We start from the raw sequence: 25,722 nt of genomic DNA, 5'->3' as shown, positions 1-25,722 counted from the left end.
GGAAGGTGGTGCTGAGTTTGAGGGATTTGACTGAGACAAGGTAGGGGGAGGGGAAATGAGGAAACTGGAGAAATCTAGGTTCATCCCTTGTGGTTTGAATGTAGTCCAGAGTCCGTAGACAGTGGGAGTCTTTTTCCTTGGATGGCTATGGTTAGTGTGAGGGGACAAAGCTTTAAATTGAGGGGTGACAGATATAGGACAGATGTCAGAGATAGTTTCTTTACTCAGAGAGTAGTAGGGGTGTGGAACGCACAGCCTGCAACTCGCCAAATTTAAGGGCATTTAAATGGTCATTGGATAGGCTTATGGATGAGAATCGAATAGTGTAGGTTAGATGGGTTTCAGATTGGTTCCACAGGTCTGCACAACATCGAGGGCCAAAGGGCCTGAAATGTGCTATAATTTTCTATGTTCTACAAAATAACGATCTAGATATAATTATAGGAGGCATGATTTGTAAGTTTAAAGTATGAAAATTAGTGGTGTAGTAAATATTGAGGTAGAGAGCCTTGGACTCTCAAGATGATGTAGATGGGCTGAACATTGTAAACTGGAATTTAATCCTGAAAAGTGTAAGGTGATATTATCTTGGGAGGACTGAGAAGGCCAGCAGTACATATTGAATGGAAGTACCCTAGAAAGTATAGAAGACCAGAGGGACCTTGACATGCATCTCCATTGATCTTTGAAAGCATCAGGACAGTTAGATAAGATAGTTCCAAAGGCATTTGTGATACCTGCTTTTTCATGAAGGAATTGTAAACAACTAAAAGGTTATGATGAAGCTCTATATAATGTTTGGTCACAACGTTAGTACTCTGCAATTCTAGTCATCACACTAAGGGAAGAATGTGATTGCACGAGAAAAGGGGTAGAGGACATTCACCAGGATATTGCCTGGACTGGAGTGATTCAGCTATGAGGAGAAACTAGATAGGCTGCGGTTGTTTTCCTTAGAGCAGGGAAGGTTGAGTGGGAACCTGAATGAGGAGTACAAAATTATGAAAGGTATAGATAAAGTCAATGGGGAGACTGTGTGTGTGTGTGTGTGTGTGTGTGTGTGTGTGTATATAGGGGTGTACAGTTACAAAGAGCAGGAGGTTTAGTGAGGATTTGAAGAACTTTTTTTTCACCTATAGATAGTGTGTATCTGGAAGTCGCTGCCTAAAAGGCTGGTAGAGGCAGGAATTCTCAAGACATGTAAGAAATATTTAGGTGAGCACTTAAAACATCATAGCATACGAGGCTATGGGCCATGTGCTGGAAAATGTGATTAAAATTGATCGATTCTTATGACCAGCATAGACAGTTTTGAGCCAAGTGGCATCTTTCTGTGCTGTAATGACACTATAACTATAAAGGTAACAGTATTGGTAACAGTTGTAGTGAAAAAAAAATACTTTTATCCAGTGAGTGTAAATGCCAGGATATTGAGAACAGCTTTGTGCAAAAGCAAAAAAAAAGACAAAAAAAAGCACATGGCAAAAAGAAAAAAAATCGCATGGAAGACTGAGTGCAAGGGGAAAATTGTTGAACCCCATTTCATTAAACATAGTACCCTTTTCTACTTCAATATAAATTATTGTGGTCCATCTTATGTTTGTCTTACTGGGTGTAAGGTGGAAGTCTTTTCTGACATTTCTTTCTTTTCAATAATATTCAAGTTCTATACTTCTAAGAGATTAAAGTTATATTTTAATATTGGGTTTCTGAAGAGTGGGAAAATTTTATACAGCTTCTGAAAACAAATGAGAGTAAGAATTCTGAAATGAGTACATTAATTAAAATGGCAACATTATCATGGATGTTTTGCAGAAATATAGCTTTGCCAGAGTAGACAGCATTGTAGTGATATGGTCATTAATTATCCAGAACCCAAGCCAATGTTTGGGACATAGGTTTTAATGCCACTGTGGTAGATAATAAAACTTGAAGTTATTAAAAACTGAGATAAACAACTGGTCTAATGGTTACCCTGTACCCATTGTTGTAGAAACCCATCTGCTTTAGGGAAGGATATCTGCCATCCTTACCTGGTCTGGTCTACATGTGACTCCAGGTCCACAGCAGAGTGATTAACTCTGAACTGCTTAACTATTGGATGGGCTATAAATGTTGGCCTAGTCAGTTAAACCCACTTTCTATGAACAGATATTTTTTAAAAAATGAATAATCTCAATATTGATTGTTGAAAGTAATTTCTGATGACTTTACAACATGAGCATAATTCTTTTAATATTTCCTTTCTTAAGGAGAATGCTACCATTTATCTTTGTCAGCTTGCTTGTGATGTAATATGTATCAGTGCCACTGTGGTCCCAGGAAATGTACTGTAAATTATAGTGTAAACAAATCAAAGAATATTTACAATGCAGAATGAGACCATTGGACCTAATATGTCATTGCTGGCTCTTTGAAACAGCAACTCAATTAGTCCCACTTCCCTCCCTCTTCACCATAATACTGCAAATCGTCTGTCCTGGTAATTATCCTATTTGTTTTGGAAAGCCATGATTCATTAGGATACAAATCTTACTTATTTTTCACCAGGATAGCACCAGGAACAAATCATAAGAACTTGTTGGGAATGCAGATTTTTTTTAATCAAATGATGTTTCTAAATGACATGATCACATATTTTGAATTCAGTCCTAAATGACTGAAATTTATTATTCTGCTTGCTTTGTTTGTCTATTCACAGTTGCTCCACTGGATGGAGCACTACTCAGAATGGACATAGAGTCATAGAGCTGTACAGCACAGAAGCAGACCCTTCAGTCCAACTCGTCCATGCTGACCAGATAGCTTAAATTAATCTTGTCTCATTTGCCAGCATTTGGCCCATATTCCTTTAAATCCTTCCTACTAATGTATCCATCCAGATGCCTTTTAAATGGTGTAATTGTACCAGCGTCCACCACTCCCTCTGGCAGCTCATTCCTTACATGTACCATCCTCTGCGTGAAAAAGTTGTCCTTTGGGTCCCTTTATTATCTTCCCCTTCTTACCTTAAATGTATGCCCTCTAGCTTTGGACTCCCCTACCCAGGACAAAAGACTTGGACTATTCACCCTATCTAGGCCCCTCATGATTTTATAAACTTCTATAGGGTCAAGCCTCTAATGCTCCAGGGAAAATAGCCCCAGCCTATTCAGCCTTCCCAATAGTTCAAACCCTCCGACCCTAGCAATATCCAGACTAGCTTGCATGAGTCTCTGTCACAAGTCATTAATATTTCAAAATTTCCACAGTTTCAATCCCTTGCCACCTAAATGTGCCATGACCTATTTGCTTCTTGTTACCTGACCTAATCCCTGCTTTTATTAATGCCATTTCAGAATTTATTCCACTTTCTTTTTACTCTCTATCCTCTGCTTGACATCTCCACAGAATTTATATCTTGGATTCCTAAAAACCAAAATGGCTTTGCATCCTACTGGTGATTGACGCAGTAATTGATGTACTGCATTTCCGATTTCCTCAGAATATCGGAACCTAAATGCATTCACTTGGAATAAATAGTATGTACAATTGTTTTGCATTAGAAGAACACAAAATAGGAAAACATATGCTTGTTGTAGATAATTGAACTGAGCATTCTGAACATTTATACAGGGCCAAACTGGGTCATGGACTTCTCTCAGGCCAGTACTCCAAACCACCAATGAAATCAGAAGTGATTGAACAGGTGATGAAAGAAGAATGCAAGGTATTTGATTACCTGTGTGTCATCTTGATACCTACATGTGGCAGAAACGATGTGCAAAAAAAAGTCAATAACTGGTTTCAAACCATAGAGTATTGCATGATAGTAATGCTAACCGGAGAGTGTTGTGTGCAATTGTCACAGCTTTAGGCACCTCCAAAGGCTTTCAAGCAGTTTTACTTTCAGCCTTCCAAACAGTAATGGCACTCCACACTCAAGAGGTAACAAAGTCTCTGGAATTTATTTTAAAGATTACTGTAAGGGAATTGTGGGCTAACCTAAAAGGCAAAAGTACTCCATCCTTCTGCAGCACATTTTCTACAACTCCATTAGAGATACAGTAGAATGACTCGAAATTAAGCCAGTGCTTGGTTGACTGACATTGGGGATTCTGTTTCATCTTCTAAGTAGTGGAAGCTCCATCGACCAAGCAGAGATTACAGGGCAAGAGTTGGACCTCTCAGAGTTAAGAGAGAGTTATGGAGGTTAACAAAATAAAATTTCCTATTGAGCAATTTTTTCACATCCTACTGCTTCTTTTAACTGCAAACACATCACTTTGCTAACTGTTTTAATTCGTTAATTTTACATCACAATACCATTTTTAAATAGTTGTACACATCCTTCTACAGTGAACATACTGAAATATTGAACCTAAGTCTCTAACTTTTTGATTGCAATGACATCCCTTCCTTTTGCAGAGGTATAATATTTGATTGATGGGTGTTGCCATCAGTATTCTCTTTCTGTATTAGTTCATTTCTGGTTGTTTTAACTTATCTGCTCTAAGCTAATGAAGTGTCGGTCAGTTTAGATCAGTAGGCTGGGTGGCTGCTTTGCATGCAGAGTGATGCCAACAGCATGGGTTCAATTCCCTCACCATCTGAGGTTACCATAAAGTATTCTCCTTCTCAACCTCTCTCCTCACCTGAGGTGTGGTGAACCTCAGGTTAAACCACTACCTCTCTAATGCGACAACAGCGCTATGGTCTGGTAAGACGATCACAACTAGATTTAAGGAAATATTGAGGCTAGTGAATGATAATTCAGGAAAGTAAGTTTGTAAAGTTTCTGGGAATAAAATTAATGTGACCAAAAGTAGTTAGAGGCTGTAACTGGCAAAATATAATGAATTACAATGGAAATAGTTTAATTATATTGATGCCATATATAGTGAATAAAAACATGTTCTTAACCGTAGGATTTTAGTTGTAACTTAGAGGTGCTTTAAATTGGTGCCATATTTAAAACAACTGCACATTTAAAAAAGAATTTCAATTTTTGGCCATTGCCATACTTGGTTTGAATAATACTGTAATTTAGTCACTTTATGTTAGAGTCTTGTGGAAATAGTCTTATTCTGCTTCACTTTGGGGTTATGTTGGGCTGCAACACTTGATTTCCAGTCAAAGTTTATTTATCATTATCAGGTGTTTTATACTATAGTTTGCTGCTACATTTATGGAGTATGATTACATGCTGATCTTAATCTTTTAATACTAACAGCTTTATGAGCATGAGGAAGGTCAGTCAACCTAGGAAAATCCTTCTATAATGAGTTGGATTTCTATTTTGGCTCCCACTTTATATTTCTGGAACACATGATCTGTGAACTTCCAGTTGAGTTCTGAGGTTGGGAGATCTAGACAAATGGTCTTTCTGACTATTTCATAGAATTTAACTGGAGGACAATTTCACCTATGATTCCTGATCATAAGAATTTGAATATCTGGAGGTTGTTTTACACAGAAAGTTTCCTTAGTAGGGCCAAGGTCTAAGACAAGCAGGGAGAGTGGGATCGTAGGAAAGTAGGAAGATTGTGTATCTAAATCATGGGAAGGTCCAGGTTATGGGTTGGAAAAGGAATTGGTGGTGCTTCATGAGGAGTAGATAGTGTTTGGAGTAAGGTGGGGTGTGATGTCAGACTTCAGGAATTGGTTAAGTAGCTTGTTAGGCCTGCATAAAATCCTCTCACTCCTCTTGGCCTACAAACCTACAAGATTTAGAGGGGATTTGAGGAAAATGTTTTCATATAGAGAGTGGTGAGGGTCTGGACTGCACTACCTGGGAGGGTAGGTGAGGCAGAAGACCTCACAATCTTTAAAAAGTTCTTTGATGAGCACTTGAAGTTTCATAACATTCAAGGCTGAGTCTCATCGGGAAAGTAGGACTAGCAGAGGCAGTAACATATTTTTGGTGGTACAGATTTGATGGGCCAAAGGGCTTCTTGCACTGCATGATTTTATGATTCTACAAGCAGTGCTATAAAAACACTTCGCTCATTGTCATTGTTTGGACTCGTTTTAGTTGTTGTATTCCCTGAGACAGGGGACACTTGGTCAATGTGACTCAAGTAGAATGACTGTTCAAATGAAAGCATGTAGTCTATGATTGTACTGAGATGACAAACTTGCCTCCTGTCAGCAGAATGGCCATGCAGCCATTGTCCTGCCTCTGTTAGAGAGGATTTAACATGGGTTGGGTTTATATTTTAAATTTCTTTCATTTCTATTCCTGACACAATCCTGATTCCAACGTTTTTGGTGGTTGGATAATTGTTCAAATTACAATATTAATATTTTAAAATATTTGCATTAATTATCTCATTCTTTATAATTAAATTCTGTTTTGAGTTCTAAGTTAAACACAAAAGTGTGCAACAAATGCTGATGTTATATTCCCAATGCAACATATGCACAAATACAGATTGATTTCTTTATGGAAATGAGACCCATCAAATGTGTAAGCAGTAACAGGGTGGCTGGATGCTTTCAATTTGAATGAATTTGACTTGCAAATGATTTTGTAAATTTTAATAGTTCACATATCTATTCAAACGCTATAAGTAGTTAATTACTTCATAATTTCTTCTGGCAGTTTGTGTTCAATTTTGTTTTTACAATTATATTTAGGTTCAATTCTATCTGGAATCTCAAGCCTTAGTTCTAACACTTTTCACCCCAGGGAACGCCATGCAAGAGCATTTAAAATAATGACTCATTATTTAGATTAGATTAGATTACTTTTTTAGATTAGATTACTTACAGTGTGGAAACAGGCCCTTCGGCCCAACAAGTCCACACTGACCCGCCGAAGCGCAACCCACCCATACCGCTACATTTACCACTTACCTAAGGCTATGGGCAATTTAGCATGGCCAATTCACCTGACCCGCACATCTTTGGACTGTGGGAGGAAACCGGAGCACCCGGAGGAAACCCACGCAGACACGGGGAGAACGTGCAAACTCCACACAGTCAGTCGCCTGAGGCGGGAATTGAACCCGGGTCTCTGGCGCTGTGAGGCAGCAGTGCTAACCACTGTGCCACCGTGCCGCCCATTTAGCGCAGTATTTCTCAACACTTCATGTCAGTTGCTGTGTTAGTATATTTTCCATTTCAAGTTCCATATAAAAGTTACATCTACTGCCCATTTTAGTTTAAAACCAATTCCTTGTTCCCCCAGCATTGTTGTGATGAGCTCTAAAAGAGTACAAAAGGCAAAACTGAGCTCCAGCTTCCTGGATCAGAGAGGAGCATTTTGTTGTGGAATGGTTACACTTACACCTGAGCACAAGTATAAAAACTGACAGGATGCCCATTAAGATGGACAAATTCTGGCTCCTCTAGATTAACGAGATCCCCTAGCAGTTTCTCACATATCTTCTCCAGTGGAGGTTTTCATGCATATAGCATAGGAATACTGCAAGTTATACTAGAACCAACACATTGTTTGCAGTCAACTAACTTCACTTCTGAGCCATAACGTATATCTCAACCTAAATTCACCAAAACGTTTGGAGGTATTCAAGCACTGGCCCAGGAACAAACCATTATTATCCATCCAGTTGAGGAGGAACCGGTGGAAGATTTCACTGGATTTTACAGTTTGACAGAACAAAAACAAAGAGAGAATCAAGTGAGATCTCTTATGTTGGCATAAGAGAACTTTTTAACACTGTCAGCATAGGGGAGGTCAAAGTCTTCATAGAACTGATGAAAATTTTCAATCATCTGTCTTCTAAAACAGACTGTCAATGCTATTGACATAATGCTGAATGAGCAGAAGCTCTGAGTCTGAAACAATTTACTTTCACTGTCAACCAACCACAGCAGCTGACTGAAGATGCCCAGCCTAATCAACAATTTGAGAGAGATAGTCTGTATATGATGCTGTGGGAGCAAGATCACTGTCTACACATTCAGGGCACAGTCAAGAATCTCTGGAGTCCAAGCATCCATGCTACTGCAAGGAAGAGATGACCTCTTCCATTTATAAAATTATAAACTGATCCAGAAATCAGGGATACTACAAGAAAGTACCTATTTCAACAGAGCAGGTGCTTGCCAGGAAAAGAAATTCCAGAGATTATGAATCCTCCAGGTAACATTATGTGTTAACAACTACAAAAGATCTGAGAGACAGAGAACAGATTCTCCTGTGAATAAATGATCCACAGATCAAAACTAGGATCACAAGTCCTTATACAAGAGACCTAGCATTCTTCCAAGGATGGAGACAGGTTTTCTATTCTAGGTTTTGGAGGATTCAGATGTGTCCCTGCCAACTCCCCTATGGCTGAGTCATTATACCTGACCAAATGTAGTTATACTTATTGCTGTTTTGTTATAAATCTTGTTACCTAAGAACAGTGTCTCTTTTGTAGTTATTCTGCAGCACTTTTCAACTCATGCCACGTCAAGGTGAGTAGTGTGCTGTGAAACTCTCAGCTGCACTACATTGCATAGTGCCTTCTTATCGCATGCATGTGTGGAGATTCAGCGCCTATGCAGGTGCAGGACTAAACATTTGAAATAAGAAGAAACTGCACATATGCAGTAAAGAGGCATATATTAAAACAGCTGTCGAATTGGCCTGTCTGCCTGGATGTGCTTCAACTTTAGCATAGATTTTAAAGTGAATAATTTTGGAATTTCTTTACTTATACTACCTATCTACTTCTTGGAGTATAAGAAGAAATGGGTAAGTTTATTGTCAAAAGAGGTGATTCTTCTGCTGGTTCAGTCAGTGAAAAATCTGAACTCATAGAAGAAAAAAGAACATCAGGGACAGTAGAAGATGTGGGGCTGCCTGTGTTGGACTGGGGTGTACAAAGTCAGAAGTCACATGATACCAGGTTATAAATCATAAGCTTTCGGAATGCTGCTCCTTCACCTGATGAAGTGGAGGGAAGTGTACAGGCATAGGATTTATAGGCTGAGAGGTCAAAAGATAGTATGAATGCTGTGAGTGGAGTCATTCTTTGACTTGCTATTCAGTTGTAGACACTTTACTCACACTCTGATGCTTTTGATCACCTGCAGAGACTTGTTATTCGGTCTGTTGACACTCCACTCACGCTATTTGTATTATCTTTTGATCTCCCCGCCTATAAATGCTGTGTCTGTGTGCTTTCCTCCTGATGAAGGAACAGCGCTCTGAAACCTTGTGATTTCAAATAAACCTGTTGGACTATAACATAGCACAGTGTGATTTCTGATAGTGACAGTAAAATGAGAGTTATCTGGCCTCCTACTGTACCTCAGTCTAGATCCCATTCCCTTGCTAAATTAATTTAACATCCTCTCACAAGGATGTTAGTCCCATTCCAGTTCTGGTACAGTATGCCAGATTGTACAGGTCTCGCCTTCCTGAGTAACAAACCCAGTGATCCAGGAATATTCTGCTCTCCCAGCTGTCCCATTCTTCAACAACACATGGATCTGTTCCAAGATAATTTTCCTAGGGCCAAGACAAGGGATGCTTGGTGGTAGTGGACTATTTGAAACAACCCTTACCCAGTACCACAAATAGTGGATGTGTTAAAAGACACAAGTTACTAGGATGATCCTCTGGGAAAATACCACATCGTGTGGTAATAAGTTTTGAAACTCAGTCTTAATGTACATATTAGTATTGTTTAGCTTGATAATGATTGACTGGTGGACAGGGCTGTTCAGGTGCTTGAGTGACAATCTATTGTACTGGTATTATTATTTTACAATAACATAGGAATAAGAATAAGTCAATTAACTACTTGCGCCTATTGCACCATTTAGTTAGATCGTGCTCGTCTGTACCATCACTTCATTTACCTTACTTTATTTCATACTGCTGAGATTTGAGATACTAATAAGTTGTTGATTCTTTTATTAACCATAGCCTCATCCACAAGGAATGGCACCCAGAATGTTTAAAGCATTAATTGGAAAAGGACATCCAGAGTTTTCATCAAATCGGCAGCAGGACGCATTAGAATTCTTTCTGCACTTGATCAACCTTATAAATGTAAGTCACTGAAAGGCAATAATTGTTTATAATTTTCTCAGTTTCAAATGTTGATTCCAGTAGGTTTCAGGTGGATGCTGCCAGGTCTTTTCTTGATGGATAACTTTAGTTAACAAACTGATCTATGACTAGATCATACAAGATGCTAACTTTTATCTATACCACATAGTTTTGCTATGTTCTCAGTTTTGACATAATGTTCATCTTGATCCTTTATTCCATGAAATCTTCTAGAAACTAGAATCAACTAAACTTTCAATCTCATATAATATGTGATTCATCTATTCCACATTGTTCTCACAGAGTCATCAGTTCTTTCAGGAAACACATACAAATGATCAACATTATGATTTAAAGTAAACTTTCAAAAATGCTTCTTTATTTTGACAAAACATGTAATTTTAATGGAACACTGTGTAGAAAGAGTGTAAGCATGTTCTTTAAAAAGGAAAAAAATATTGTATGTATGTAAATGCGTAATAATGTCAATCTATTTGAATAAACCAAGTGTGCTTCAATTACCATACTGGATTCTTCCAGGCTGTTTTGTGATATGAGATGGCTCAGGAACATTGGGTCACCTCTGAAAAGTTTAACTAGTCAGTCTGCATACAATCCAGACAGACCTTTCTCAGTGATTGGAACCAAGTGGACCTTGTTAACTACAAGGCAGTTGATTGGAGATGTTAACCTGGGCCAATCAGGGAAAAAAAAACAGGAGATTACAATTTCCTCAGTTGAGGACTGGCACTGGAAAAAAGTCTCTTTGAGTATATCTCCTCAGTTCAGGGAACTGACTCTGTGCTGGATGCTGCCACAGTAAATGTGTTACTGCTGATACTCTCTGTGTTTTGGAGGAGGAGAGTTTTCTTTTTCTTTCCCCTCCTTTGAAAAAAATAATTGGAAGAGTGGACCTTGCCCCTGTGAGTTAACTGCACCTTTTGCAATGAACTGTATCCCTGTGAGTGGAAACAAATGTATAACTGGGAGATTAGAGCCGCCTCAGTTGAGGACTACCTGAGCTGGCCAGCCATAGCCAGTGTACTGTGCACTAATAAATAAATAAAGGGTGACCTGGTGACAGGACACCAGTCTTTGTGAAGTTATTTCATCTTTATACCCTTGCTGTGCTGGTCTTTTCAGTATTACCATTCTGTTTGTTATTTAGAAGATGATTTGATTAGATTCCCAACAGTATGGAAACAGGCCCTTTGGCCCAATAAGTCTACACCAACCCTCCAAAGAAGAATCCCCCCCAGCCACAATTCCCTCTGACTAATGCACCTAACACAATGGGCAACTTAGCACGGCCAATTCACCTGACCTGCCCATCTCTGGATTCTGGGATGAAACCGGAGCAGCCAGAGGAAACACACGCAGACATGGGGAGAATGTGCAAACTCCACACAGACAGTTGCCCGAGGCAGGAATTGAACCTGGATCCCTGGCGCTGTGAGGTAGCTAACCACTGAGCAACCATGCCCATTCACGGATATTTTACTCTCCAAAATGTTCATCTAAGTTTTCTTTTAAGAAGTGAATCTAAGTAGTTAACAATACATTTATTTGAAGGAACATGGATTATTTAAGCAAATAACTAGGGAATCTGGCTATTCATGCCTGAATAGTTCAAGTTCTTTGAAAGAATATGTCATAGTTGTTGTTGAGTTTGATTTTCACAAGGGATTTGATAAAGTACTGTATACCAGAATTGTTATAAAATAGAAGCACATTAAAGGAATGATGGTAACTAGGCTGAATGCTTACTGAAAGTATGGAGACAGAGAGATTTGATGAATGGATGTTTTTCTGGCTAGAGAATGTAGCAGGATTGAAAGATCAGAATAAAGGGGTGCAAATTTAAGACTGAGTAAAGGAGGGATTTCTTGTCTCAGAGGGTTGTTGGAACTTTTTGCTACAGAGAGCTGTGGGGACAGAGTTCTTGTGTATGTTTAAAACTGAGAAAGGTAGACTCATGATCAGTAGGAGAATCAAGGGTTATAAGGAAAATGCAGGACAATGGGTGTGAGGCATATCGGATCATCTATTTAGTGCATTAATGACCTAGATTTGGGTATAGGGAATTAAATTTGAAATTTGCTAATAATCTAAAACCTGACATCTTAGAAAACAGTTAGAGGGATAGTAGTAGACTTCAGGTGAACATGGGTAGACAGGTGAAAAAGTTGATAGGAGGAGGGCTGCCGGCACCTTGTGAAAAGACAATTATGGATGTGCAAGAAATGCTGGTGAAGACAGTGACTCACACATCATATGATTGAATGAAAAGTGCGAAATTAGGAAGGACAAAATTGGAAAGCTATAAGTTCTAAATGATGCTATATTGAAGACCATGCAAGAGAAGGCTGCATATTCATGAATCTTTGAGGGTGAAAAGTTGACAACGTAGTTATGAAAGACAAGAGATGCTTCATTTTATAAATAGGGATTATTGAATACAAAACAAGTAAGTCATGATCTTTACAAATAAGGCATTAGGCCTCAGTTTGTCTAATGTGTATTATTCTTTTCAGTATACTTTAGGAAGGAACTTAGTGTCTTGGAGAGGCTGCAGGAGAGGTTTACCAGTCTGATATCAGAGAGAAAGGACTTCAAGTATGTGGAGATATTGGAGCAGCTGGGATTGTTCTCCTGAGAGCAGAGAATGATAAGTGTAATCCTAGCAGAGATGCTCAAAATGAGATGTGTTTTGATGATCAAGTAAGAAAAGATTGTGTCCTGTGGCAATTGTGTCAATAACCAGTGGTCATACATTTTAAGTAATTGATGAGCAAACAAGAGGGACAATTAAGAGTATTCATTTTCCATAAATGTTTGTTAAGATCTGGAATGTGCCAGTGAAGTGGTAGTGGAAACAGATCCTATTGGAAGATTCAAAATGAATTAAAAGTGCACTTAAAAGGAGTAAATTTGGAGGGTCATGGGAAGAAAGTTGAGCTGTAAGACCAAATTAATCAACTGTTTTAAAGAGCTGGTATGGCATGAAAGACTTTCTGTGCTTCAAGATTTTAAGATTTTATTTTTAACAATATCAGTATTGTTTGAATTAAGAATCTTCCTCCATTATAATCTGCTGCTGATTCTTATGAAATTAAAACCTATTAAATCCAATGCTCTTATGATTGTTTTTTGCATCCCAGAGAAACAACAATGGCTCAGATGATCCCAGTGAAGTCTTTCGTTTTATGGTAGAAGACCGGGTCCAGTGTTGCCAGTCCAGGAAAGTCAAGTACAAGCAGAGAGTGGACTACATCATGCAACTTCCTATTGTCATAGAGGCTGCTAGTAATAAAGGTGTATATTACATATTTTCATGCTTATGTCCAACTTAGGGGAGCCGATGAGGAAACTACATGGAATATAAATAATTTAAGAGTTCCCTGCTCACTAAACTCACAGTGCCAAAGGAATTTCTAACTACAGCATTTTGCTTTTGAAAAGATCTAGGACAAAATAATTATGGTTATATTTTTAAAAGGATATTTAACAATATAAAACTGGAATAATTTTGAAATGGTGGTTTTTAATTGATTTTTTAAAAGTATGAATATTTGTTTTGTCGTGATTGATTTATACAAAATACATGGATTTTTTCTACTTAAAATAACTTTTTTACGATAACCTGTTCCAGCTTAAAAGTAACCGTTGAATATTGTGTAAATTGTGTACTAGAGTCATTATGTGATGATGATTTGCAGTGATACTTGTGTGATTAAAATATTGGAAACCATACTGTTAAGTTAAAGACAACTTGAAGAATTACAAAAAAACTCCCATAGAAATGACTGCCCTTTCTGCCAGTACATTTTTCTCCTGTTTGTGTAGTATCTGGGTTCCTCCCTTTTGAGTTGCAGAATCCAGTTGAGTAGTCAGTATGTGAACATGGCAATAGCTGAACCCTTTTTGTAATTTAGAACACGTTAGCAGACCGGATCACAACTTTTATCAGACAAACATTCAGTCTGGTGGGAGAATTCATTTAGATTAGATTCCCTACAGTGAGGAAACAGGCCCTTCGGCCCAACAAGTGCACACCAACCCTCCAAAGAAGAACCCACCCAGATCCATTTCTCGCTGACTAATGCACCTAACACTATGAGCAATTTATATGGGCCAGTTCACCTGATCTGCACATCTTTTTGACTGTGGGAGGAAACCGGAGCACCCAGAGGAAACCCACGCAGACACGGGGAGAATGTGTAAACTCCACACAGACAGATGCCCGAGGCTGGAATCAAACCTGGTTCCCTGGCATTGTGAGGCAGCAGTGCTAACCACTGAGCCATGGTGCTGCCCTAAGTCAGAGTATTTGCGAGGTTCATGTGTGAAGAATGCTGCACTTTTTTTACAATAATAGTTGAAGATTCCTTTACTTTGAGATACTAGACTAGACACTTTGGCTTTCAGACTGCATCCTAAAATCTAAGGGAATACCTTTAATTCACATTTTTTTGAATTTTTATACATGTAGTTTTTCAGTACAAATTTAAAAATTGATTATGCTGTTCCCCAGAGGAGCTTTTAGCATATGAATTAAGGAGGAGAGAGGCTGAGATAGCGAAGAGACCTTTACGAGAAGTTGTCCGTGCCAAGGTTCCATTTAGTGCCTGCCTTCAAGCTTTTCAAGAGCCAGAAAATGTCACTGACTTCTGGAGCAGTGCACTCCAAGCAAAGTCAGCAGCAGTAAAGTAAGTGGAATTTTGGAAAATATTATTCTTGGTACTCACTTATTAAGTGAGATATCTGCGGTGCTGAAGACAGTAAAATAATGCATTCACTTATCATACTAGTACATGAACAGCATAAATGTTTCCCAGTTCTTGCCCAATAGCCAATGCAATATCAAATAGTTCCTGCAGTTTGATTTGAGTGTGAAACAGTATTGATGAAAATTGTAGGTATTGTTCCTCTGAACTTTATAATAACTAGCTGAAACAGATGAGCTCTGCTGTTGTTTGTCCAAATATCTTGTTTGTTCCAGAAATTAGGAGAGCCAAGGCCTAGAGGATGACTCTGTCTGTTCTATCTATTGAGGAATAGTTATCATCATCTTTTAATAAGGGAAAGCAACATAGAAGGAAATGTTTTCTAGATAGAGGGAGTTTACAAACAGTCATGTTTGTTTCTCTTTGCAGTGAGCTTAAATTTGATAGAGCAGTTTATTCCATGCATTTCTTCAGAAATACACAGGGAGGGTTAAAAATAAAATGGGTCTCACTTTGGTCTGTTGACTCTCCTCATCTTGCAGAGGTAAGTCCGCCCCGCTGTGGATGAAATCTGAACATAAAGCTGCCAGTTCAGGAGAAAGACAAAATTCTGAAACTGAAAACAACTTCATTAGCAGTATGAGGTCACAATTTAGGAAACTACTTGAAATCATCATAATACCATATCAGTGCTACATTATCTGAGCACAGGTATTCCTTTGGTAGAAGGGCCCATTACAATGTTTCTTAAAAGACAAAATCACTGGAAGTCACATGTGTGAGATGATGACCACTGACTTGAATAGTTTTATGCACCTAGTTTGTTCTACGATGAGCATTACAACTCAAAAGAACACACTTTGTCACATCTGTTTACACGATAGGAGATCAGAGACTTAAAAGGAATAAATTGGAACAACATACTGATAATTTTCTCTTGCAGCTTTTGTTCCTCAGATACAATGATCTGTTTCACATTTTTATGTCATATAGACAATTTCATTGTAATGTTAAACAAAAACTGAAAGAACTGCGGATGCTGTAAATCAAAAAAAAATCCAGAGGTTGCTGGAAGAGCTCAGCAAGTCTGGCAGAGAAGAGAAATCAATGGGTCCCAAGGAAGGGTCACCTATCTGAAACGTTAACTTTGATTTCTCTTCACAGGTGGTGCCCGACCTGCTGAGCTTTTCCAGCAACTTTTGTTTTTTTTAATTATAATGTTGAAACTCTCATCTGCTTTACCTTGAAGGATTGTATTGGGATCAACTAGTATCAGAGCATGTTTAGCCAATGAAAGTTGAATTACTTGGATCACGAAGGTTTCTAGTCAACTGAGCTTTTTACATCATTCTACCTATGCACTAAATCCTCAAGTTTCCATCAATTTCAAATGAATAATGATAGTGATTGCTTTCTAATGTCATTTAAGATGAATTAACTTTATAGAATAGACTCTGCTGTTGTGAGCATGTGTAAAACCAAAATAAGTTGTTTCAAACTACTTCAATGTAATTTTTCAACCATTACTTTAGCCTGATTTTCTGAATATTATTTAATCAATTCCTGTTTAAACTTAGACAAATATTGAACTTTAACCGCATCATAGTCATGGTCTGTGCAAAGTAGGAAATTTGGATTAAAAATGATATCCAAATTTACATACCAAGTATCACAAAAGAATTTTGTTTTATTGTGTTCTGCAATTTAAAAAATTATAGATAAACACATACTGACATTTACACTTAACTTTTTGTTTACAGAACAATCCATTTTGCTTCATTTCCTGAATATTTGGTTATTCAACTAAAGAAATTCACTTTCGGTGTAGACTGGGTCCCAAAAAAATTAGGTAAGCTCCTAGAAGAATGTTCTAAATTTAACAATTTAGTACATTATATACATAATTTTATAAAGATGCTCATTGTACTTAAATGAATACAAAGGTGGAGCATCCCTGATTGCTAAGTGGATGAACATACTGCACATTGGAGAACTACACCAGGTCCTGACAAGTTGGGTCATTGCATTTGTAATTGCTTTCACTGTCCTGCCGTGGAGTTTCAGAGGTCATTTAAGAGCCATTCATGATGCTGTAGGTCTGAAATCCTGACTTGTTCTTGCAAATCACTATCCAATAATGCATACCAAACTCTCTATTATATTTTAGACGTCTCCATAGATATGCCAGATCTCCTGGATATCTCCCACCTGAGGGCAACAGGTTTACAGCCTGGAGAAGAGGAACTGCCTGATATTTCCCCACCCATCATCATGCCTGATCAACCCAAAGGTAATAAAGAAGACAACAGCATTTGTCTTTGGAGTATAGAGGGTTAGAGAACATTTCTTCTCACCCAGTCGTGGACATTGAACAAGAAACATGATACATCAGAGGCATGAAGGTGTCAGGAGAGCTAGTTGTGAGCTAGCGTTGTCATCAGAATATGTATGGGAATTGATTTCATGTTTTCAAATCATGACAGAGTATGTAGATGAGTTGGGAAGAGTTAACAGGAGGAAAAGCCATTGCAGGAGGTTTTTTGGTTATGATTAGATAGATAAGAATGGAAACAGGTGCATGTAGTTCTATCTAGCTGAACAACAATGGAGTCTCATTGGAGAATGTCCTGGTTAATCATGTCAATAGCTGCAGTCAAGCTGATTAGTGATAGTTTGCTTTTATTACACTTGCATTGGATGTAATTTCTGCCATTGCTACGAGCTGATCTTGTTACGATGGCAGGGGTGGAGGGAGTTCTAGGAAAGAATGGCAAAGAGGTGGGAATGATTAAAAAAATCTCAAGGATCTTGGATGGGAAGAAAGCTTGGAGGTAGCATGATAGTTAACAAGGATGGAAATGTTAAAAAAAATTATTTAAGGAGAGGAATGATGATGATTTGAAGGAGAGGGACAATAGCTGAAGAGAGAGCTCTTAATATCAGCTAACTTGGGAGTCAGGAAGAGAAATAGGGTATTTCAGGAGTTTAGCAGAAATAGAGTTAAGGGAGAAAGAGGGTGTGTGTCTGATGGACACAATGAACTTGGAGAGTAACCATACTCATTCAGCATGAGGTGAAATAAATGGTAATTACAGATGATGCAAATTCAAGGCTGGGGACATTTAGAGAAGTCTGTCCCAGTAGGTTAGGGCAGAGAGTGCAGTAGCAGAGGCAACTTATTGAATAGTGCCAGTTCTGGTGACAAAACTATTCATGAGCTCCTCATACTTGGTGGAGACAGATGAGCAAGGTTTAAGAAGATTGTTTGCAATTGAGAAGAAGAGCCACGCTTACCTTCCACAGTGTTCCTGGAAAGGTGTGGGCAGATGAAAGCGAAAACTTGATATTGTTTTGTGATTCAGCACTGCTGGGGTTGAATGGGCAAGTCAGTTGTTCATCATAAATCTGGAACCTTTGGACTTAATATGAATAAGACTGCATGATCTTGAAAAGTTTATTGTGGTTCACAATTAAATATTGTATTTATAAAAAATAAAAGCCAAGCCATTAATGTATGATTTTATTTCATCTATTCAGAGAAAATGTGCAGTGTTTTCATGAGCACAGAAATAATCCATTCAATTTTTCATTTTAGTTCCTGCCAAAAACCTGATTTAATTTTCAATTATAGTCAATATTTGTTGCTGAGTTGATGATTCTTTTTCAGTCGTGTTTGTTTCTTTTCCTTTTGTCTTTTTGGCTTCATTTCAGCCATTTTCTTTTTGAAACATTCTAATTTATTTAAAATTGCAAAGTGGTTGAAAGATTTGTGACAGATTTTCTTTTCTTTACTTAAATATTAGGACCAGAAATTTTTTAATGGAGTGAACTCAAACTAGTTGGAATTTTTAATGTGGTCATGTGAATATTGCAATTAAATTTTTAAAAATTCTGACATATTCTCCCTGGAGACAGTCACAAGTTTGATTGCCCATTTAGAGTAATGGAGTCCTAGAAATGTACAGCACGGAAACAGACCCTTCGGTCCAACTCGTCCATGCCAATCAGATATCCCAATCTAATCTAGTCCCACCTGCCAGCACCCATCCCATATCCCTCCAAACCCTTCCTATTCATATACCCATTAGGATACCTTTCAAATGTTGCAATTGTACTGGCCCCCACCACTTCCTCTCGCAGATTATTACATACACATACGACCCTCTGAATGAAAAAGTTGCCTCTTAGGTCTCTTTTATATCTTTCCCTCCCACCCCTTTAGTTCTGGACTCCCCCACCTCAGGGAAAAGACTTTGTCTCTTTATCCTATCCATGACCCTCACAATTATATAAACCTCTACAAGGTCACCCCTCAGCCTCTGACGCTCCAGGAAAAGCAGCCCCAGCCTATTCAACCTCTTCCTTTAGCTCAAATCCTCCATCCCTGGCAACATCCTTGCAAATCTTTTCTGAACCTTTTCAAATTTCACAACATCTTTCCGATAGGAGGGAGACCAGAATTGCATGCAATATTTCAAAAGTGGCCTAACCAATGTCCTGTTCAGCCGCAACATGACCTCCCAACTCCTGTACTTAATACTCTGACCAATAAAGGAAAGCATACCAAACACCTTCTACACTATCCTATCTGCCTGCGACTCCACTTTCAAGGAGCTATGAATCTGCATTCCAAGGTCTCTTTGTTCAGCAACATTCCCTAGGACCTTACCATTCATTGTATAAGTTCTGCTCAGATTTGCTTTCCCAAAATGCAGCACCTCGCATTTACCTCAATTAAACTTCATCTCTTACTTCTCAGCCCGTTAGCCCATCTGGTCAAGATCCCTTTGGTATCTGAGATAACCTTCTTCATTGTCCGCTATACCTCCAATTTTGGTGTCATCTGCAAACTTACTAACTATGTCTCTTATGCTCACATACAAATCATTTATATAAATGGCAAAAAGCAGTGGACCTAGCACTGATCCTTGTGGAAATCCACTGGTCACAGGCCTCCAGTCTGAAAAACAACCCTCCACCACCATCCTCTGTCTTCTACTTTTGAGCCAGTTCTGTATCCAAATGGCTGGTTCTTCCTGTATTCCATGAGATCAATCCTTGCTAACCAGTTTTCCATGGGGAACCTTGTCGAAAGCCTTACTGAAGTCCATATAGATCACGTCCACCACTCTACCCTCATCAATCCTCTTTGTAAGTATATTGGTTTATACTTCTTAATGTTAGCTGCGTTGTTAGAGAAACACAAAGTGACCACATGGTATTCTTAAATTCCATGACATGTAGAAAGGCACAACAAATTGAAAATTAAAGCAGGTTTTTGGCAGGAACTAAGATGAAAAATAGAATGGATTATTTCTGTGCTCATGAAAACACTGCACTTTTTCTCTGAATAGATGGAATAAAATCATACTGACCAAATTTTGGAACTGATTTTAAGAGAATAATTATGTAACTATATAACTTGACCCTTCACTTTTTAAATGTTCTTGGATATAAGGAAAAAGAGGCAGTTTTGTTTTAGGATTGTGACATAGCTCTGAGGCAGCTACGAGATTTTGTTTGTCTTTCCAATTCCTCTGCTCGCCTGTCTTTTTCTCTCACTGTCATTTCACATCTGTCAGTCCTAATCTCTATTAATGTACCTGTTGTAGTGATATTGAAAAAAAGACAGAAGTAGAGAACATTGTTCCTTCTCCTTGGAAGAGTCACCTTGAGAATCAATTATTGGACTGGGGATTAGGCCTAAATATCTCAGGAATAGATCTCTGTGAAACCTCACGGCGTGATGTCTGCAACTCTGTCCTCATACCTCTAATTTACATAAGCTCTAAACTATCTAATGTTCTTCTACCTGTGACCTGGCCAGCATTAAGTCCTGTTCATCTCTTCCTCAATCCTCACGAATCTCCAAAATGATGAGAAAGAATACATCAATTTATACCCTGCATTGCCATTTAAAAATTCATTCCTGGCTCTGTCCAACATTTTCTATTGCACCTTTTCTAGCCGGATGTCCTAGCCATCAGCCATACTGTGATCTCTCTGCATCCTTTCTTCCTCCTTGATAACTAGGGCCTACGTCCATGTTGGCCTTAATCCTTGGCACTCTCTCCAAAAACCCTGTGCTTTGCTACTTCTCTTTCTCATTTTCCTTTCAACATTTATACCTCATACATTGTTTATTGCCTTCTCTTCGAACCAGTCTGTTGTTCAATATCTGTTTCTACTTTCTGAAGCACTTTTCTACATGTTCTGCAGTACAGGAAAATCCTAGATTCACTTTTTTTAATGTTTGCAGAGTTGAATCAGTTGGAGTTAGGCATCAGTTGAGTCTGCAGTGTCATTTGATTGGTCATGAGGGACGTTTGCCAGCAGTTGTTGATCCTGCTGTTAAGGAATGAGTTCTTCTTGTGGTGACATTGTTGAGACAGAGTTAAAAATCACACAACACCAGGTTATAGTCCAACAGGTTTAATTGGAAGCACACTAGCTTTCGGAGCGACGCTCGGACTATAACCCAATTAAACCTGTTGGACTATAACCTGCTGTTGTGTGATTTTTAACTTTGTACACCCCTGTCCAACACCGGCATCTCCAAATCATTGTTAAGACAGGATTATTTTGAAGTTGGTGTCACTTTTCATGAGGTCTTGTGAATTACCTTGTGCCTCTGCACTCCAAAGGTCAGTGTTTTTGAACGAAATGAAAGGAAGGAGATTAAAACCCATGAAAAAGAAGGTAAAATAATTATCTGTTTTTATCTTTCAGGCAGTCTGCTGAACCATTTCATGGAGTGTATGTATCAGTTTCTGTCTTGTATTTGAGAAAATGTTACTTGTGGTTTTTAATTTAACCTGTTAACAGATTGTTCGCTGCTTTAACCCTTACACTTCAATTTTCATGAAAACTGTCTTCATTTTCACATTGAAAGATATTCCCATGGATATGTGATATGCTTTATGCCTCATATTAAAAAATGCTGTCACTTCATTGTTAGTTTGCCAACACTACTGCTAATTTGATTAAAGCTTTCATTACAATACTAATGAGAAATGTTAAAGATCACTCAACACCAGGTTATAGTCCAACAGGTTTAATTGGAAGCACACTAGCTTTCGGAGTGACGCTCCTTTATCAGGTGATAGTGGAGGGCTCGATCGTAACACAGAATTTATAGCAAAAATTTGCAGTGTGATGTAACTGAAATTATACATTGAAAATTTAATTGTCTGTTAAGCCTTTCATCTGTTAGAATACAGTGATAGTTTCACTTCTTTCATGTGTAAATCACAAAACCTTGTTTTAAAAGTTGCATTCTCGGGTTAGCTGTTAACAATGGTGATAGCTAGACAATATGTTGAAGGTGTTAGCCCCCTGTGTTCTCTGTCTATGACCTGATGTTTAGATTGATTCTAATCTAAATAGTGAGATAACAGAGTTTTACGTAAACTCATGCAGTTCTACATGAATGTTGTAACTCTGAGTTACATTGCACTTTGCTCAAAAACTGCTGGGGATACGAGACTGTCACACACCTCCTTCTGGAATGTGGCTACGCAGAAGAAGTCTGGAGAGGAATGCAGTGGTGTTTATCGAGGTTCGTCCTGAGCAGCGCCGTGACGCGGGACTCCGTGCTCTATGGCCTGTTCCCCGGGACGCACACCGAGACGAACATCAACTGTACCTGGAGGATCATCAACTCGGTGAAGGATGCTCTCTGGGCCGTCCGAAACCTGTTGATTTTCCAGTTGAAGGAGTTGACCCCGACTGAGTGTTGCAGACTGGCACATTCCAAGGTCCAGGACTACGTATTGAGGGACACGCTGAAGCTTGGGGCAACTGCCGTCAAGGCGCGGTGGGGAAAGACCACCGTGTAACATCTGCCTGTCTGAGAAGAACAGGGGGCCCACGCAGTCATCTGGGGTCTGCTGACGCCTCAGCTAAAAAATGTAATTGTACAGACCTGTAAATAGGAACGATTACTCTGTTTCGGGATGCAAAGAAATGGAATGTTTACATATGTATAACATGTCCACTTGTATAGATCATCAAAGTATTTTATGAATAAAGTATATTTTTGAAATAAAAAAAGTGTACTTCCAATTAAACCTGTTGGACTACAACCTGGTGTTGTGTAATTTTTAACTTTGTACACCCCAGTCCAACAGCGGCATCTCCAAATAATGAGAAATGTGTATAACTTATATGTTTTTCTCTGAATATAATTTCACTCTGGGTAAAATTTGTGGACTACTGATCCTAACAGTGCATATTATCTGGTTTATTAATGTGAATTGTCTATAAATAATCAAAGAATTTTTCAAGCAATGTGATTCAATACCATGTGGAGAGATTCTTGCTTACATATGCAGATATTGAACCTGTGGCTATTTGCTATATTGACACATTGTGCATTCTCTGAAAGCATTGTATTTACCATGATGGTCACTGTCTGTTTTGTTCCTTTTCCTGCAGCTCCTGAAATTGATGAATCGGCAGTGATGCAGCTGGCTGAGATGGGTTTTCCGCTTGAGGCATGTCGCAAAGCAGTCTACTACACAGGAAACCTGGGGGCTGAGCTGGCCTTTAACTGGATCATAGCACACATGGAGGAACCTGGTAAGCTTAGAAACCAGACAGGCAATACGTGAGCATAAATCCTTCTGGGTTTTTGATGAAGCGTGCAATAATAAATTTAATTTACAGTTTACCCTGAAGTGCATAGCTTTACTGTTAGACCTTTCCTGTTCAGGGAGTATTCCCAGCCGCTAAGGATGAAAAACAGTATGAAGTATCCAGATGTCTTTTCTAAAAGAAGTAGTATGGATATACATATCTGTCTCTCTTGCTGACTGGAGGAAAGTTTGGTTTCCCATGATTTTAATCTGGCTAGTTCCTCCAAGAGATTTTATCCTTTGGATCTGGCTCCATCTTTTAAATTATGGCTAAATGGTATGTGAAAGGATTTCTACAAAACAGCAAAGTGAAGCTCAAATTGTCACCCTTTTCAGTTACTGAGGCTGTCTTTGTAACATATATCTGTGCAAAGCTATTATTCGCTTAGCAGATAAGACTCTGTACCACTCAAATTATAGACTTCACAAGTGATGCCAGACACTGTAATCAATAACTATGTCTATGTTTTGTTGCTTGTCTGTTAGATTTTGCTGAACCACTATTACCAACAGGATATAATGATGTTAGTCATAGTGAAGTTGGCCTAGCAGGAGGGGCCGCTTCAACAGAAAACCAGCCACCAGAAGAAATTGTTGCCATCATTACGTCAATGGGATTTCCCAGGAACAAGGCCATCCATGCACTGAAAGCAACTGTAAGTCTGAATTTGTTATATGTTCATAGCAAAATTGGTGTCAGGCCTTTCTTTTTAATATGTAATCTGGGATAGCTGTGGCTAAACTGTTAAATGTTCACAAATCACAAAAAACAAAGGGCTGAATTTTTTAGGTGAGAGGACAGAATAGGTATTGTTCACACCTCCCTGCCATGACAAAAGCTGGTGACAAACTGACTGACATTTTTTTAAAAAAGGCTGCCCTACAGTAGTAATAGACTGTTGGCACTGTAAGTAAGGAGAGAGTCAGATATCTGCCCTCAGTGTGAGGGAAGCCCACCTTTGAGAGCTGACAGCCAGTCAGACTGGTTGGAATCTCTGGCAGTGTCAGTAGCTCCATAGTTCAGTGTTCAGCTAGTAATGAGCATGAATAGTTCCTTTCACCATTCACAGTGGACAGCATTTGATGGTGCTCAGTGAGCCCATGCTTGCAAACCTATAAACACTGTGTCTAACATTAGATGTGATTCTGATATTGGACAGCATGCACTGAATCATCCTGACTGTACTAAGAATTATGCTTGTAAACAATTTAACATAATCAGTTGAGCTTACTGTGTGATTCTTTCTGCATGCTTAAATCTACATACATTACCATACACTTTCTTCACAGGCAAAATCAGTATATCCATGCATTGCACCACTTTTCATTGAGGAAACTGTAATGGAGACTGTCGGTCCTTCCTGAATTCCCTGTGGTAACACCCTGACCAATCAGATCTACTGCTTTTACCCAGCCAGATCTACCTGGCTGGTCTGAGGTTCCTTTCAGCTGAGATTAACAATTATCAGTTCCTGTTGCATCACCAGGCCCATCATGATCCACTTAATCAGCATCCTGTTGTCATGCTGTATAAATTTTGTTTCACTTCATGGCAGATGGTGGAATTTGAATTCAATAAACGTTTAGAATTAAGAGTCTGATGATGACTAGGAACTGATGTCAATTGTCAGAAAAACACACGTGGTTCATAAATGTTCCTTGGGAATGGAAACTACTGTCCTTACCTCATGACCCAGACTCATAGCAACGTGGTTGACTCTCAAATGCCTATTGAGCAATTGGGTATAATTCAATAAATACTGCCCATGAATTTTTTAAAAATAACATATGGGATCAAGGCAGTTCTTACAGATTTCTCAGTAATTCCCCAAGATGTCAATGACACAGTGTGTCATCAAATCTCGTAAAACCTTGTGAGGAATAACAATAATTTATTTTTGCTGATCTGGCCTTGAAACTCTCTCTGAAGTGACTGTTGAGGGTTCCCTCATTGACAGCTCCTGCTGTTATCAATCACTCCCTAACCCAATATGCACCACCCAATCCCAATCCCATCCCCACCCCACCCTTCCTTGATCTGAACTTCCCTGGAGTCTGGTAAACATTCATTATCATAACTCTTTGCCAACAGCTAACCTTGGTCAGCCAAAAATACCTTTTTCCCTGAGTCTAATCTTGCATCGAGCAAATATTGTTTGTGAGGTTTTCACCCTGACTCTGTGTTGCACTGAAGTGTTTTGGTCACAGCCTTCCCACAACCCACCGCCAATGACCATCTTACTTTTTAAGCTTCCTGGGACGTCTGAATCCTGATTCTAACACTGAGCTGCCTACTAATCTCTGTAAATTCTTTCTGAGTCTGGATAGTTTAATCCAGCTACTTTTTGATTTCTGAGACCCTCTC

The 25,722-nt window shown here is 38.8% G+C and overlaps 1 protein-coding gene across 1 annotated transcript in view; it reads left to right on the top strand.

Moving 5' to 3' along the window:
* The window catches only part of usp13 (ubiquitin specific peptidase 13), a 106,059-nt gene that overhangs the window by 71,954 nt on the left and 8,383 nt on the right, over nt 1-25,722 (top strand). The window contains exons 10-18 of the mRNA XM_060834133.1: nt 3,616-3,709; nt 9,869-9,994; nt 13,156-13,309; nt 14,529-14,703; nt 16,482-16,570; nt 16,889-17,011; nt 21,451-21,477; nt 23,158-23,301; nt 23,844-24,013. Of these exons, the coding sequence (XP_060690116.1) occupies nt 3,616-3,709; nt 9,869-9,994; nt 13,156-13,309; nt 14,529-14,703; nt 16,482-16,570; nt 16,889-17,011; nt 21,451-21,477; nt 23,158-23,301; nt 23,844-24,013 (1,102 nt within the window). The remainder of the gene's footprint in view (nt 1-3,615; nt 3,710-9,868; nt 9,995-13,155; nt 13,310-14,528; nt 14,704-16,481; nt 16,571-16,888; nt 17,012-21,450; nt 21,478-23,157; nt 23,302-23,843; nt 24,014-25,722) is intronic.

Source organism: Hemiscyllium ocellatum, chromosome 13 (assembly GCF_020745735.1).
Source record: "Hemiscyllium ocellatum isolate sHemOce1 chromosome 13, sHemOce1.pat.X.cur, whole genome shotgun sequence".
Classification (NCBI taxonomy): Eukaryota; Metazoa; Chordata; class Chondrichthyes; order Orectolobiformes; family Hemiscylliidae; genus Hemiscyllium; species Hemiscyllium ocellatum.
Note: the sequence above shows the minus strand (reverse complement) of the source record. Positions and strands in the feature narration are given on the sequence as shown.